This window comes from Odocoileus virginianus, chromosome 29 (genome assembly GCF_023699985.2).
Source record: "Odocoileus virginianus isolate 20LAN1187 ecotype Illinois chromosome 29, Ovbor_1.2, whole genome shotgun sequence".
Taxonomy (NCBI): Eukaryota; Metazoa; Chordata; class Mammalia; order Artiodactyla; family Cervidae; genus Odocoileus; species Odocoileus virginianus.
Genome location: NC_069702.1, coordinates 31,919,610 through 31,936,074, shown reverse-complemented (window position 1 = coordinate 31,936,074; position 16,465 = coordinate 31,919,610). Strand labels below are relative to the sequence as shown.

General features: G+C 36.8%; 1 protein-coding gene across 2 annotated transcripts in view; it reads right to left on the bottom strand.

Annotated features, from left to right (window-relative positions):
* The window catches only part of CENPC (centromere protein C), a 90,663-nt gene that overhangs the window by 27,301 nt on the left and 46,897 nt on the right, over window positions 1-16,465 (bottom strand). For both annotated transcript variants that reach the window (XM_070458341.1, XM_070458342.1), the window contains exon 10: window positions 13,131-13,392. In XM_070458341.1, the coding sequence (XP_070314442.1) occupies window positions 13,131-13,392 (262 nt within the window). The remainder of the gene's footprint in view (window positions 1-13,130; window positions 13,393-16,465) is intronic.

Below are 16,465 nucleotides of genomic sequence, written 5' to 3'. Positions count from 1 at the left end.
CCCTATTACTCCCCCATTACTCCTCAACTTTCATTTTCATATATATTTTTACGATTTTTTTATTTGGGAAAAAAATTTTTTTTCTTTTCTTTTTTTTTTTTTTCTTTTTCTTGTTTTTCTCTATTTCCTTTTAGAGTCCTCTAATACTCCTCTATTATTCCTTAACTTTCATTTTCATTTCACTATAGCCACACACAAAAAAAAAAAAAAGAGAGAGAGAGAGAAACCCTATTTTTAAACTGAACTTCATATACAGTTCTAAATTTTTTTGTGTTTTTGTTTTTAAATATTATATTTCAAAGAGTCTAACCTCTACACTAGATTTTCAATCTTTGTTATTCTCTCTCAGAACACCTCTACTTCCTCCATTCCCCTTCTCTTCCCAATCCAACTCTGTGAATCTTTGTGGGTGTCTGGGCTACAGAGAACACTTTGGGAACAGATAACTGCGTAGATCTGTCTCTCTCCTCTTGAGTCCCCTTTTTCTCCTCCTGCTCACCTCTATCTCCTTCCTCCCTCTCCTATTCTTCATGTAACTCTGTGAACCTCTCTGGTTGTCTCTCACGGTGGAGAATCTTTTCACCATTAACCTAGAAGTTTTATTATCAGTACTGTATAGTTGGAGAAGCCTTGAGACTATTAGAAGAATAAAACTGAAATCCAGAGGCAGGAGAATTGAGCCCAAATCCTGAGAAAACCAGAAAACTCCTGACCACACGGAACATTAAGGAATAAGAGACCATCCCAAAGCTTCCATACCTACACCAAAACCAACCACCACCCAAGAGCTAATAAGCTCCAATACAAGACATACCACGCAATTCTTTAGCAACGCAGGAACATAGTCCTGAGTGTCAACATACAGGCTCTCCAAAGTCACACCTAACACAGAGACCCATCGCAAAGCTCATTACTGGACACTCCATTGCACTCCAGAGAGAAGAAATCCAATTCCACGCACCAGAACGCTGACACAAGCTTCCCTAACCAGGAAACCTTGACAAACCAATCGTCCAACCCCACCCACTGGGCGAAACCTCCACAATAAAAAAGAACCTCAGACCACAAGAATACAGAAGCCCACTCCAGACACAGCAATCTAAACATGATGAAAAGGCAGAGAAATACCCAACACCTAAAGGAACAGGAAAAAAGCCCACCAAGTCAAACAAAAGAGGAGGAAATAGGGAATCTACCTGAAAAAGAATTTAGAATAATGATAATAAAAATGATCCAAAATCTTGAAAACAAAATGGAGTTACAAATAAATAACCTGGAGACAAAGATTGAGAAGATGCAAGAAATGTTTAACAAGGACCTAGAAGAAATTAAAAAAAATCAATTAAAAATTAATAATGAAATAAATGAGATCAAAAACACTCTGGAGGGAACCATGAGTAGAATAACAGAGGCAGAAGATAGGATAAGTGACTTAGAAGATAAAATGGTGGAAATAAATGAAGCAGAGAGGAAAAAAGAAAAAAGAATCAAAAAAAATGAGGACAACCTCAGGGACCTCTGGGACTATGTGAAACGCCCCAACATTCGAATCATAGGAGTCCCAGAAGAAGAAGACAAAAAGAAAGGCCATGAGAAGATACTCGAGGAGATAATTGCTGAAAACTTCCCTAAAATGGGGAAGGAAATAGCCAACCAAGTTCAAGAAACCCAGAGAGTCCCAAACAGGATAAACCCAAGGCGAAACACCCCAAGACACATATTAATCAAATTAACAAAGATCAAACACAAAGAACAAATATTAAAAGCAGCAAGGGAGAAACAACAAATAACACACAAAGGGATTCCCATAAGGATAACAGCTGATCTATCAATAGAAACCCTTCAGGCCAGAAGGGAATGGCAGGACATACTTAAAGTAATGAAAGAGAATAACCTACAACCTAGATTACTATACCCAGCAAGGATCTCATTCAGATATGAAGGAGAACTCAAAAGCTTTACAGACAAGCAAAAGCTGAGAGAATTCACCACCACCAAACCAGCTCTTCAACAAATACTAAAGGATCTTCTCTAGACAGGAAACGCAGAAAGGTGGTATAAAAGTGAACCCCAAACAACAAAATAAATGGCAACGGGACCATACCTATCAATAATTACCTTAAATGTAAATGGGTTGAATGCCCCAACCAAAAGACAAAGGCTGGCTGAATGGATACAAAAGCAAGACCCCTATATATGCTGTCTACAAGAGACCCACCTCAAAGCAAGGGACACATACAGACTAAAAGTGAAGGGCTGGAAAAAAATATTCCACGCAAACGGAGACCAAAAGAAAGCAGGAGTCGCAATACTCATATCAGATAAAATAGACTTTCAAATTAAGTCTGTGAAAAGAGACAAAGATGGACACTACATAATGATCAAAGGATCAATCCAAGAAGAAGATATAACAATTATAAATATATATGCACCCAACATAGGAGCACCGCAATATGTAAGGCAAACGCTAACGAGTATGAAAGAGGAAATTAATAGTAACACAATAATAGTAGGAGACTTTAATACCCCACTCACAACTATGGATAGATCAACTAAACAGAAAATGAACAAGGAAACACAAACTTTAACGGACACAATGGACCAGCTAGACCTAATTGACATCTATAGGACGTTTCACCCCAAAACAATCAACTTCACCTTTTTCTCAAGTGCACACGGAACCTTCTCCAGAATAGATCACATCCTGGGCCATAAATCTAGTCTTGGTAAATTCAAAAAGACTGAAATCATTCCAGTCATCTTTTCTGACCACAGTGCAGTAAGATTAGATCTCAATTACAGGAAAAAAATTATTAAAAATTCAAACATATGGAGGCTAAACAACACGCTTCTGAATAACCAACAAATCATAGAAGAAATCAAAAAAGAAATCAAAATATGCATAGAAATGAACGAAAATGATAACACAACAACCCAAAACCTATGGGACACTGTAAAAGCAGTGCTAAGGGGAAGATTCATAGCATTACAGGCCTACCTCAAGAAACAAGAAAAAAGTCAAATAAATAACCTAACTCTACACCTAAAGCAACTAGAGGAAGAAGAAATGAAGAACCCCAGGGTTAGTAGAAGGAAAGAAATCTTAAAAATTAGGGCAGAAATAAATGCAAAAGAAACTAAAGAGACCATAGCAAAAATTAACAAAGCTAAAAGCTGGTTTTTTTGAAAAAATTAACAAAATTGACAAACCATTAGCAAGACTCATTAAGAAACAAAGGGAGAAGAACCAAATTAACAAAATTAGAAATGAAAATGGAGAGATCACAACAGACAACACTGAAATACAAAGGATCATAAGAGACTACTACCAGCAGCTCTATGCCAATAAAATGGACAACTTGGAAGAAATGGACAAGTTCTTAGAGAAGTATAACTTTCCAAAACTGAACCAGGAAGAAATAGAAGATCTTAACAAAACCATCACAAGCAAGGAAATCGAAACTGTAATCAGAAATCTTCCAGCAAACAAAAGCCCAGGACCAGATGGCTTCACAGCTGAATTCTACCAAAAATTTAGAGAAGAGCTAACACCTATCTTACTCAAACTCTTCCAGAAAATTGCAGAAGAAGGTAGACTTCCAAACTCATTCTATGAGGCCACCATCACCCTAATTCCAAAACCAGACAAAGATGCCACAAAAAAAGAAAACTACAGGCCAATATCGCTGATGAACATAGATGCAAAAATCCTTAACAAAATTCTAGCAAACAGAACCCAACAACATATTAAAAAAATCATCCATCATGACCAAGTGGGCTTTATCCCAGGAATGCAAGGATTCTTTAATATCCGCAAATCAATCAATGTAATACACCATATTAACAAATTGAAAGATAAAAACCATATGATTATCTCAATAGATGCAGAAAAAGCCTTTGACAAAATTCAACATCCATTTATGATTAAAACTCTCCAGAAAGCAGGAATAGAAGGAACATACCTCAACATAATAAAAGCTATATATGACAAACCCACAGCAAGCATCACCCTCAATGGTGAAAAATTGAAAGCATTTCCCCTGAAATCAGGAACAAGACAAGGGTGCCCACTCTCACCACTACTATTCAACATAGTTTTGGAAGTTTTGGCCACAGCAATCAGGGCAGAAAAAGAAGTAAAAGGAATCCAGATAGGAAAAGAAGAAGTGAAACTCTCTCTGTTTGCAGATGACATGATCCTCTACATAGAAAACCCTAAAGACTCTACCAGAAAATTACTAGAGCTAATCAACGAATACAGTCAAGTTGCAGGATATAAAATTAACACACAGAAATCTCTTGCATTCCTATACACTAACAATGAGAAAACAGAAAGAGAAATTAAGGAAACAATACCATTCACCATTGCAACAAAAAGAATAAAATACTTAGGAGTATATCTACCTAAAGAAACAAAAGACCTATACATAGAAAACTATAAAACACTGATGAAAGAAATCAAAGAGGACACAAATAGATGGAGAAATATACCATGTTCATGGATTGGAAGAATCAATATTGTCAAAATGGCTATACTACCCAAAGTAATCTATAGATTCAATGCAATCCCTATCAAACTACCAACAGTATTTTTCACAGAACTAGAACAAATAACTTCACAATTTGTATGGAAATACAAAAAACCTCGAATAGCCAAAGTAATCCTGAGGAAGAAGAATGGAACTGGAGGAATCAATCTGCCTGACTTCAGACTCTACTACAAAGCCACAGTCATCAAGACAGTATGGTACTGGCACAAAGACAGAAATATAGATCAATGGAACAGAATAGAAAGCCCAGAGATAAGTCCACGAACCTATGGTCACCTTATCTTCGACAAAGGAGGCAAGGATATACAATGGAAAAAAGATAACCTCTTTAACAAGTGGTGCTGGGAAAACTGGTCAACCACCTGTAAAAGAATGAAACTAGAACACTTTCTAACACCATACACAAAAATAAACTCAAAATGGATTAAAGATCTAAATGTAAGACCAGAAACTATCAAACTCCTAGAGGAGAACATAGGCAAAACACTCTCCGACATAAATCACAGCAGGATCCTCTATGACCCACATCCCAGAATTTCAGAAATAAAAGCAAAAATAAACAAATGGGACCTAATGAAACTTAAAAGCTTTTGCACAACAAAGGAAACTATAAGCAAGGTGAAAAGACAGCCCTCAGATTGGGAGAAAATAATAGCAAATGAAGCAACAGACAAAGGATTAATCTCAAAAATATACAAGCAACTCCTCCAGCTCAACTCCAGAAAAATAAATGACCCAATCAAAAAATGGGCCAAAGAACTCAACAGACATTTCTCCAAGGAAGACATACAGATGGCTAACAAACACATGAAAAGATGCTCAACATCACTCATTATCAGAGAAATGCAAATCAAAACCACAATGAGGTACCATTATACGCCAGTCAGGATGGCTGCCATCCAAAAGTCTACAAGCAATAAATGCTGGAGAGGGTGTGGAGAAAAGGGAACCCTCTTACACTGTTGGTGGGAATGCAAATTAGTACAGCCACTATGGAAAACAGTGTGGAGATTTCTTAAAAAGCTGGAAATAGAACTGCCATATGACCCAGCAATCCCACTTCTGGGCATACACACCAAGGAAACCAGATCTGAAAGAGCCACATGCACCCCAATGTTCATCGCAGCACTGTTTATAATAGCCAGGACATGGAAGCAACCCAGATGCCCATCAGCAGACGAATGGATGAGGAAGCTGTGGTACATATACACCATGGAATATTACTCAGCCATTAAAAAGAATTCATTTGAATCACTTCTAATGAGATGGATGAAACTGGAGCCCATTATACAGAGAGAAGTAAGCCAGAAAGATAAAGACCACTACAGTATACTAACACATATATATGGACTTTAGAAAGATGGTAACGATAACCCTATATGCAAAACAGAAAAAGAGACTCAGATGTATGGAACAGACTTGTGGACTCTGGGAGAAGGCAAGGGTGGGATGTTTCAGGAGAACAGCATTGAAACATGTGTATTATCTAGGGTGAAACGGATAACCAGCTCAGGTTGGGTGCATGAGACAAGTGCTCGGGCCTGGTGCACTGGGAAGACCCAGAGGGATCGGGTGGAGAGGGAGGTGGGAGGGGGGACTGGGATGGGGAATACATGTAAATCCATGGCTAATTCATATCAATGTATAACAAAAACTACTGTAATGATGTAAAGTAATTAGCCTCCAACTAATAAAAATTTAAAAAAAAAAAAAAAAGTCCATGGACAGAGGAGTCTGGTGGGCTGAAGTCCATGGGATTACATGACTGAGCATGTGTGCACGAGGGTAGAGGGAGATGGGTTAGTAGCAATAAAGTGGTAGAACTAAAAAAAAAAAAATTCTGATAAAAGAAATGATAGAGAACTGACCTAAGATAGAAGTGACTAACTGGGAGTAATTACCTACAGGCAGCTTATGATGTAGGAAAGTGAAAGTGAAAGTCGCTCAGGGGTGTCCAACTCTGCAAACCCATGTCCATGGAATTCTCCAGGCCAGAATACTAGAGTGGGAAGCCTTTTCCTTCTCCAGGGGATCCTCCCAACCCAGGGGTTGAAACCTGGTCTCCCGCCCTGCAGGCAGATTCTTCACCAGTTAAGCCACAAGGGAAGCCCAAGAATACTGAAGTGGGTAGCCTATCCCTTCTCCAGAGGATCTTCCCAAGCCAGGAATGGAACTGGGGTCTCCTGCACTGCAGGTGGATTCTTTACCAACTGAGCTATCAGGGAGTTCATCTATCACAGTTTTTGTTGAAAATCCTTAAAGAACTGAAATTTGTTTTCTTTGATATCTCTACCCAGCCTTCTGACAAACAGTACTGTTCAGAGGAACATAGGCTCACCTCTTTGGTAGCTGCCAACTAGTTAGCTTACTGCAAATATATGCAAACAAGATACATTATTCCAAGATGGTATAATTCTCTTCTCTCACATCTCCCTTACAAATCCCATGTTTTGTTTCTTGACTCAGTCTACCAGCTTATTCTTATCATTTGTGGGGATGAAACTGCAACATAACTAAAGAGCATGCAAACTTCTAAATATTCTTTGATAATTTATTTCGAGAGTTTCTAGTCTCCCTCTAGGTCCTTTCATCAGTCAAAACAAAAGGATTGTTAGAGAATACTATAAACAACTGTATACCAACAAATTAGATAACCAGAGTGGAATGGACAAATTCCTAGAAACACAAAAATTGCCAACATTGATTCAAGAAAAAAATAATCAATTTCAGAAGACTTAATTAGAGAATAAATCAGTAGAAAGATTTATTGCCCAGATGATTTCACCACTGAATTCTACTACCATTCAAAGACTTAACATGATTTCTTCACAAACTCTTCCAAAAAATAGAAAAGCACTTCCCAACTCATTTTATGAAGTCAGTGTTATCCAGATACCAAAACTGCACAAAGACATCACAAGAAAACTACAGACCAAAAGAAAACAAAACCCCTCAACAAAAGACTAGCAACATAAAAATAGAATCATGTATCCTGATCAAATAGGATTTAAACCAGAGATACATGTTTGGTTTAAGCCAAAAACCAATTAATGTAGTACATTTTATCAATAATTTAAAAAAAAGGATCACATGGTCACCTCAGTATACAGATGCCAAAAAAAAAGCATTTGACAAAACACATTTTTTCACTATAAAAAACACTCAACAAACTAGGAATAAAAAGGAACTTTCTCAATCTGATAAAAGGACATTTACAAAAACCCCACAGCTAATAACATATTGAATAGTGAAAGAATGGATGCATTCCTGCTAAGATTAAGAACAAGACAAAGAAGTCTACCATGCCACTCTTACTGAGCCCAGTATTAAAGACTTTAGCCAGAGCTATAATTCAAGAAAAAGCATCCGGATTGGAAAACAAAAGTAAAACTATCACTATTCACAAATGACATTCATGATCTTTTACTTAGAAAGTCCTACAAAATCTATTTTTAAAAGCTATCAGAACTAATACATGAGTTCAACAAGATTGCAGGATAAAGATCAACATAAAAATATCAATTGTATTTCTATACATTTGCACTGATCAATCCAAAAGTAATAGTTAAAAAGCAGTTCCATTCACAACAGCATCAAAAGGGATACTTAGGAATGAAATTAACAACAGAAAATATAAAACGTATACTGCAAAAACACTGTTAAGAGAAATTAAAAAAGATCTAACTAACAGGAAAAACAAACCTGTTCATGGATCAATAGACACTATTAAGAGAGCAATAATCCTTAAATCAACAGATTCAAAGCAATCCATATCAGAATTCTGACATCTTTGCAAAAAATTGACATGCTGATTCTAAAACTTATATGGAAGTGCAAGACTCAGAATAGCCAAAATATCCCTAAAAAAAGAAAACTCACACTTTCGGATTTCAAAACTTACCTCTAACCAATGGTTATCAAGACAGTGTGGTTCTAGAACAACTGATATGTAGACAAAAGAATTGAAAATTCAGAAATAAGCCCACACATCTATTGTCAGTTGATCTACAAAAAGGGTTCTAAGACTATTCAATGCAGGGAAAATGTCTTTTCAGCAAACAGTTATGGGACAACTGAATAGTCTCATGCAAAAGAACAGGGCTGGACTCTTTACAGCATATACAAAATTTAACTAAACTGGATCAAAGAATTGAATTTAAGAGCTAAAACTACAAAACTCTTAGAAAAAAACATAGGGGTAAATCTTCATGAACTTGAACTGGACAAAGAATTTGTAGATATGACACCAAAATACCAACAGCAACAAAAGCAACCACAAAATAGATAAATGGGACTTTATCAAAATTAAAAACTTTTGTGCTTCTGGTAGCAGGAAAGCTTTTGTGTTTGTGTGTGTGTGTGTGTGTGTGTGTGTGTGTGTGTGTAGTATGTATATTTCAGAAAATTTATGAATTTTTGCCAAACCAAAAAAATTTATGACATTTTGATTCCACTTGTTTGACTTAGTATGAATAGAATGCTAGATTTCTAATTTATATTCACTCAAAACTTTGATATAGTTCCATGTATTTTGGCATCTAGTATTACTACTACAAGTCTATAAAATTTATTATCTTAGTGATTAACTAAAGTACAGATTTTGTTCAAATTCACAAAATTTTATGCTGTTCATTATTTGTTTTCATACCTTATTCAAGGCTACACACTGTATTTAATTGCACTGAGTAGCTTCAGCTGTATGCAACACATTCTGGTAAAATCTCTTTTCATTTTTATTCTATTACAAATATTTTCCTAGTTTTCCTTGTTATGGCTTTTTAGATACACTCATCATTTAAAAGTGGCCATTTAATTTCCAAGTACACGGGATTCTGTCTAAAGTATGAATGAATGAAAGTTGCTCAATTGTGTCCAACTCTTTGCAATCCCATGGACTATACAGTCCATGGAATTTTCCAAGCCAGAATACTGGAGTGGGTAGCCTTTCCCTTCTCCAGGGGATCTTCCCAACCCAGGGATCAAACCCAGGTCTCCTGCACTGCAGGCGGATTCTTTACCAGCTGAGCCACAAAGGAAACCCACAAGGGAAGGGAAGTTTAAACTATCCTTAACATTAATTTCTCATTTTTATACTAATTTCCCATTCAAATGCTTTCTTCTCTGCAATCACCCTCTGTGTTTTTTCAGTCTAATTTTATTGAGGCTTTCCGGGGCTAAGCTCTTCAACTTAGTAAATGTTACACTCTCGGTAACATGTTACTCTCTGTTGGTAAGTGTTACACTGTACTTGTGACATCATACTTGAAGATACGTGGGTTATTATCAAGTATCTTTTGATACTGATTTCTAACATAATTCCACAGGAATAAAAGAACAGACTGTAAGATTTCAATAACTTTAGACCATGAAATTTTTGCACTTTGTTTTACATTCCTGGATATGTTCCTGTGTCTCCTAGTTTACAGCCTATAGGAACTTGAATAGAATTTATATCCTGCTGTTGTGTCATAATTGTATAAATCTTAATTATGTTGAATTGGTTCACAGTGGTTTCAGGTCTACCATATCCTTCTACTTCTCTGTATACTCATTCTATCAATTTTTGAGTTTTTATTGAAATGACAACTAAAAATCTTAATTTATCTACTTAAAAAAATTGTAATATATAGTGGAACTACATATAACCTTGTTCTATACGTTCTAAGTTTTCTGTAAATGTGTTAGCATACTTAAATTAAAAAATTAAAATTAAAAAGAAAAAAACAACTTTCATCCTTCAAAGAACACCATCAAGAAAATGATACAACCCAAAGAATGAGAGATTATCAAATATCACTTATTTGAAAAGAGACTTATATCTGGAATAAAGACCTCTCAAGACAATTCGATTAAAAAAAAGACAATCCAATTAAAAATCTGCAAAGGATCTTAGTCTTCACAGAATGAAAATAAAAATCACAATGAGATACAACTTCATACCAATTAGGATGGCTAGAATCAAAAAGCCAACAAATGTTGACAAGGATGTGGAGTCACTGAAGTCAACTGCTGATAGGAACACAAAATAGTGCAGATGCTTTGGAAAATGATCCTGCAGTTCCTCAGAGGATTAATGTAAAGTTATCATGTGACTCAGGCTTCTCTAGTGGCTCAGTGGTCAAGAATATGCCTGCAAGGCAGAAGACGTGAGTTCAATCCCTGGGTCGGGAAGATCTCCTGGAGAAGGAAATGACAACTCACTCCAGTATTCTTGCTTTCTTGATGGTGTTCTTTGAAGCACATTCTGTTATATTTTGATTATCCATTGATCCACTGCTGAACATCTGGGAAACTACCTTTTGACTATTATGAATAATGCTGATAAAAACATCTGTGTACAAGTGAAATTGCTGAGACATATGCTTATTGTTGTTTAGTTGCTAAGTCATGTCTGACTCTTTCGTGACCCCATGCATTGTAGCCCACCAGGCTCCTCTGTCCACAGGATTTCCCACCTTATGACATGTAAAATATCAAGACAATTACGTGTTTGATCATCTACACGTAGTAAGTAGACTATACAAATGTCTCAAAGATCTTCCTTTCTATGAATCCAGATACCCAACAGGTTACCTAAGCAGATACTGTAATAACTATCAACTTTGGATGTTTCTAAATAGTCCCATTATGTGTAAGATAGGGATACTAGATCAAATTCAGAAACTCAACATATAAACTTTATTTTTATACCTTATTATTTCTCTCAACCCATAGCTAAGGCTTATCTGCTTTAATAAAATAGTGATTTATTATTCTTATTAAAACTGTTTATTATTATTAACACATTCAAGTAAAACAACTGGGCTGATAAAAGACCTAGGTACACTTATTTATCTTAAGTGTGCCTTCCTTACATGTAAAAAGAGATAATACCTATCCTCTCTACCTCTCAAGATTCTTAACAAAAACCAAATGATATAAAGAATAGAAAAGAAAGTGAAAGTGAAGTCCATCAGTCATATCCAACTCTTTGCGACCCCATGGATAAATGTAGCCCACCAGGCTCCTCCGTCCATGGGATTCTCCAGGCAAGAATACTGGAGTGGGTTGTCATTTCCTTCTCCAGGGGATCTTCCCAACCCAGGGGTAGAACCCAGGTCTCCCACATTGCAGGCAGACTCTTTAACCTTTGAGCCACTAGGGAAGCCCTGATACAAAGAATAAGCTACTATAAATATGGAAGTCTGACATAAGACAGAGGGAGCACTGCAAATCATTGGGGGCAAACATACAACTCAGTGAACTATTTACAGATAGTATGCACCATAACACCATATAGTAATGTATTTTAGAGTATTCTATCACGTATTCACTACATCCCCAGCACGTGCAATTTCTCATACATAATATGCATTAAGTATCTTTTGAATGAATGAATAAGCAAATGCTATATCAAAAAGCAAAAATGCCTAAGAGCAGTATTTACTAGGTTGTCAGGACTGATGAGAATTTATTGAAAGCATCTAGCAAACACTTGATAACAATAAGCACTAAAATATGTTAACTATTATCATCTTATAGGAAAAGAATTAATGCATTCCCAATTACTAAAATTATATTAATCTCACTTCAAAAAAAGCAACTTGGACTTCCCTAGTGGTCCAGTGATTAAGAATCAGTCTGCCAAAGCAGGGGACACAGGTTCAATCCCTGATTTGAGAAGACTCCACACGATGCAGGACAACTAAGACCTCGCAGCAGAACTAGAGAGCCTGCGTTGCAGAACCCAAGAGCCACAGCTGCTGAAGCCTGCTCACCCTGGACGAGGCGCTCTGCAACAAGAGAAGCCACCACAATGAGACATCTGTGCACGGCAACTGGAGAGCAGGTGTCCCTGCTTGCCGCAACTAGAAAAAGCCCACACACAGAACTGAAGACCCACCACAGCCAAAAATTAATTAATTAATTAATTAATTAAAGAAAATAAAAACGAAAGCAACTCAAACGATACACTGAAAAACAAAATGGGGACTTCCCTGGTGGTCCAGCGGTTAAGAATCCAACTTGCACTGCAGGGGACGGGGGTTCAATCCCTGGCTGCAGCACTAATCTCCCACATCTTGCAGAGTAACTAAGCCCAAGCACCACAGCTCTGAGCCCACGCACCACACCTAGAAAGTCTGTGTACCACAACTTTGACGCAAAGGAGACGTGACAAAGCTTCTCCTGTGCCACAACTAAGACACAATGCAGCCCAATAAATAAATTAAAAAAAAAAATTAATTAAGATGATAAATTTTGTTATATGTTTTTATCACAATTTAAAAAAAGGGATTGTTGGGTGACAATAACACCTACCTTATTAAATTTATCATCATACCTCATGTGCTATATATTATTCCCCATTTTAATAAGAGTAAACAAATTCAGAGTACTACTGAGCCTGAGGGGTCCACCCAGCTAATGGCACACCATGGATTTACTACCAGGTCTGTCAGACTGTACACTCCTTTATGCTAATATTGCTTTCTATAAATGATTAAATAACAAAGACATTTATTAAGTGTCAAACAAAAATAATTACTTTGTACATATAAGAGACATTACCCAAAAAAACAAACAAAAAAAAACAGGCATTACCCAGAAGGATTAGGATTTTTCTTCTTAGCCAGGTCTGCTTCATTGCTTCCCAATGACTCATTCTGGGAACCACCAGAATCTTTAGCACATAAAACCTTCTGTGCTCCTGAGCTGCCTTCGTTAGCGCTCTTCTGCTTTTTAAATGGAACAGCTTTTTTCCCAATATTCTTAGATGATTGGTTTGTTTTTTCAGCAGGTGGTTTTTGTCTACTGTTATACACTGACAGTTCATTTCTTACTGAAGAATTGCTAGAAAAAGGACCTACAGGATTAAATGATAACATAAAGTGAGTATACGTTTGATTATCTGGCTCACTAAAATATCAATATTATTTATATTTTTCATGTAAACATATACATGCACCCCAATTTCATAGTAATCTATATTTGTTTTCAAGTTAAATTCATAAACTATTCAGCTCTTCACTTTATAGATTGTTGTTGTTGTTAGTCACTAAGTCGTGTCTGACTCTTTCCCAAGATCAGGGTCTTTTCCAATGAGTTGGCTCATCAGGTGGCCAAAGTACTAGAACTTCAACTTTAGCATCAATGAATATTCGAGGTTGATTTCCTTTAGAATTGACTGGCTTGATCTGCTTGTAATTTACAGATATATGGACAAAGTCTTTTAAATTGATCACAAGTTTTCAAAACCATCCTCTCTGGCTCTGCCCACTATTCTTCTTAACATCCTGGTATATCCCCAAGGTCCCAGTTTCATCTTCTCAGTCTCCGTGTACTTTTTTTGAAGGATCTATCTATATATAACTTTAATTACTATCTATATTCTGATATAATTATTATCTACATGCTGGTATCTATAATATTGACCTACCACTCTCCCCCAAATCTGCCACTCTAGTTTTATTTCCTATCTTAATGAAAAGTGTCACTATCTCATATATATGAGTCATCTGAGACTCCTGCCCCCAACCACAAGGAATCCTAAATCCTGTCACTCTACTTCTTGTAATGCTTCTCAAATCCTCTTCTTTTAAGCTCTGCTACCTGTCATTAGCAGGCATCTTTATCATTTCTTACCTGGATCATTAAAACAGCCTCTAAACTGATATCCTTTCTCTACCCTTGCATTCTTCGATCCATCCTTTACACCATTTTAAGAATCATCCTTAGAAAACACAAAATGAATCACTACAATCTGGTTAAAATGTTTTAGTGATTACCCATAGCTTAAAGATTAAGTTCAAATATGTTGAAGTCTAATTTATTACTACATCTAACTGCTTTTTCATTAAGCGTAACTCAACACTCTACTCCAAATAGACAAATCAAAAAAAGGCAGCAGTACTGAACTATCTGACTTTTTCCAAAGCACTGATCTTAAACAGTAGTCCCTAGACCAAAAAATCAGCATTACCTGGGAATCTGTTTGAAATGCAAATTCTCAGGCCTTAGCTCAGACCTACTAAATCAAAATTTTCAGAGTAAGATACTGTAATTTGTGTTTTAACAACTCCCCCAGATAATTTTGACAAAACAATTTTAAAAGGTTGAACTCTCAGCACCAAATCTCTACACGATACTTCTGCTTCAAACATTCCGTCCTCTTTCCTCCCCACAGCCAATCACTGAGCTTGCTCCTAATCATCCCATCTTCAGGAAGCCTTCTCTAAAACCCAAGGCTAAATTAAGCAGCTCTTCTCAGTCCTTTGATAATGTTTATCATACATCTTGATACATGCGAAGAGCCAACTGTGGAAAAGACCCCATTGCTGAGAAAGAGGGCAGGTGGAGAAGGAGGCAGACGATGAAATGGTTGGATGGCATCATCAACTCAACGGACACAAGTTTGAGCAAACTCTGGGAGACAGGGAAGGACAGGGAAGCCTGGTATGCTGCAGTCCACGGGGTCACAAAGAGTCAGACACGAATGACTGACTGAACAACAACATACAGCTCATTGTTTACTTACCACTCTCTTCCAGCAGACTGATAATCATTTAGACCAAGACCTATCTTTATATTCCTAATGTCTAACAGCAGGGGCAGGACTGTGGTAAAGCAAGAATAGCCTAGGGTGGTAAATTTTCTCCAGTTTTATTGATATACAACTGACAGATATCAGTTATATATCAATATATAACTGACATATATCATAACTGACTATACAAGTTTAAGGTGCAAAACACAATAATCTTATATAGTATATACTGCAAAATAATTATCAGAGAGTACATCTTAAAAGTTCTCATAAAGAAAAAAATAAAAATTCTAACTAGGGTATAAAATTTAAGAAGGTGTTTACTCCAAGTTGGGCTTCCCTGATAGCTCAGTTGGTAAAGAATCTGCCTGCAATGAGGGATACCTGGGTTCATTCCTCGGGTTGGGAAGATCCCCTGGAGAAGGGAAAGGCTACCCACTCCTGTATTCTGGCCTGGAGAATTTCATGGACTGTACAGTCCATGGGGTCGCAAAGTGTCCGACACAATTGAGCGACTTCCACTTCACTTTACTCCAAGTCAGTCACACAGCCCTAAGAGCAAGTGTCTTCTTAAATTTCCCATTCTAGGTTGCTCATTTGCCTCACTGAGTTCTGGCCCAGCCTAACACCATTCCTGCCTCACCATGGGCACACAATAAATGTTTCTTACGTACACTACAGGCAGATTAAGAGTAAAGAAATATGGGTTCTGTTGTTTTAAATTCTAGCACAAAGGTCTCTGACCTTAAGGGGAACTTATACTGCTTTTCTATGCTTCAGACTTAGTTTGTTCTTCCATCAGATGAAGGAGTTGGGACCAGGTGATCTGTAAGCATTCCTCCACTTTTGTGACTACCTACTTGATCCCAACATATCTCAGGACTAATACATGTTTCAAGTCTTTTTTGGTAAATTATGGAGCTCAAGCATGCTTATCCCAGCTTTGTAAGATTTTTATTAATCCATATAATTACATGTTCATTTACCATAGTACAGTTTCCAGCAACCTGGGGCAAAAAGATGAGTTCTCCAAAGTAGTAACAGTAGTATTTAACATTTTAATACTAAATATATGCCATTTAATACTTGTTTACCTTCAATATTTATCCTCCCACCATCAACCCCACCAACCTACTTCTAAGTGTTGCCACATACTCTGCCTTTACCTTTTCACATGATAATGTCTTTGCTTTAATCTAGAACTAACCCTTTTATTCTGGGGTAGCCCACACCCATTCCTTGCCTACACAAGGACTGTGTACCTTTTCACACAGTCATTTTAAAAAGCAGATGAGCTGATATAATATCTTGCATATTAAAAAAGAGAGAGAGACTGTCTCTTGACCCCACATCTGCCATACCCCTTTATTTTACTGTCTCTTTGGTCTCACTT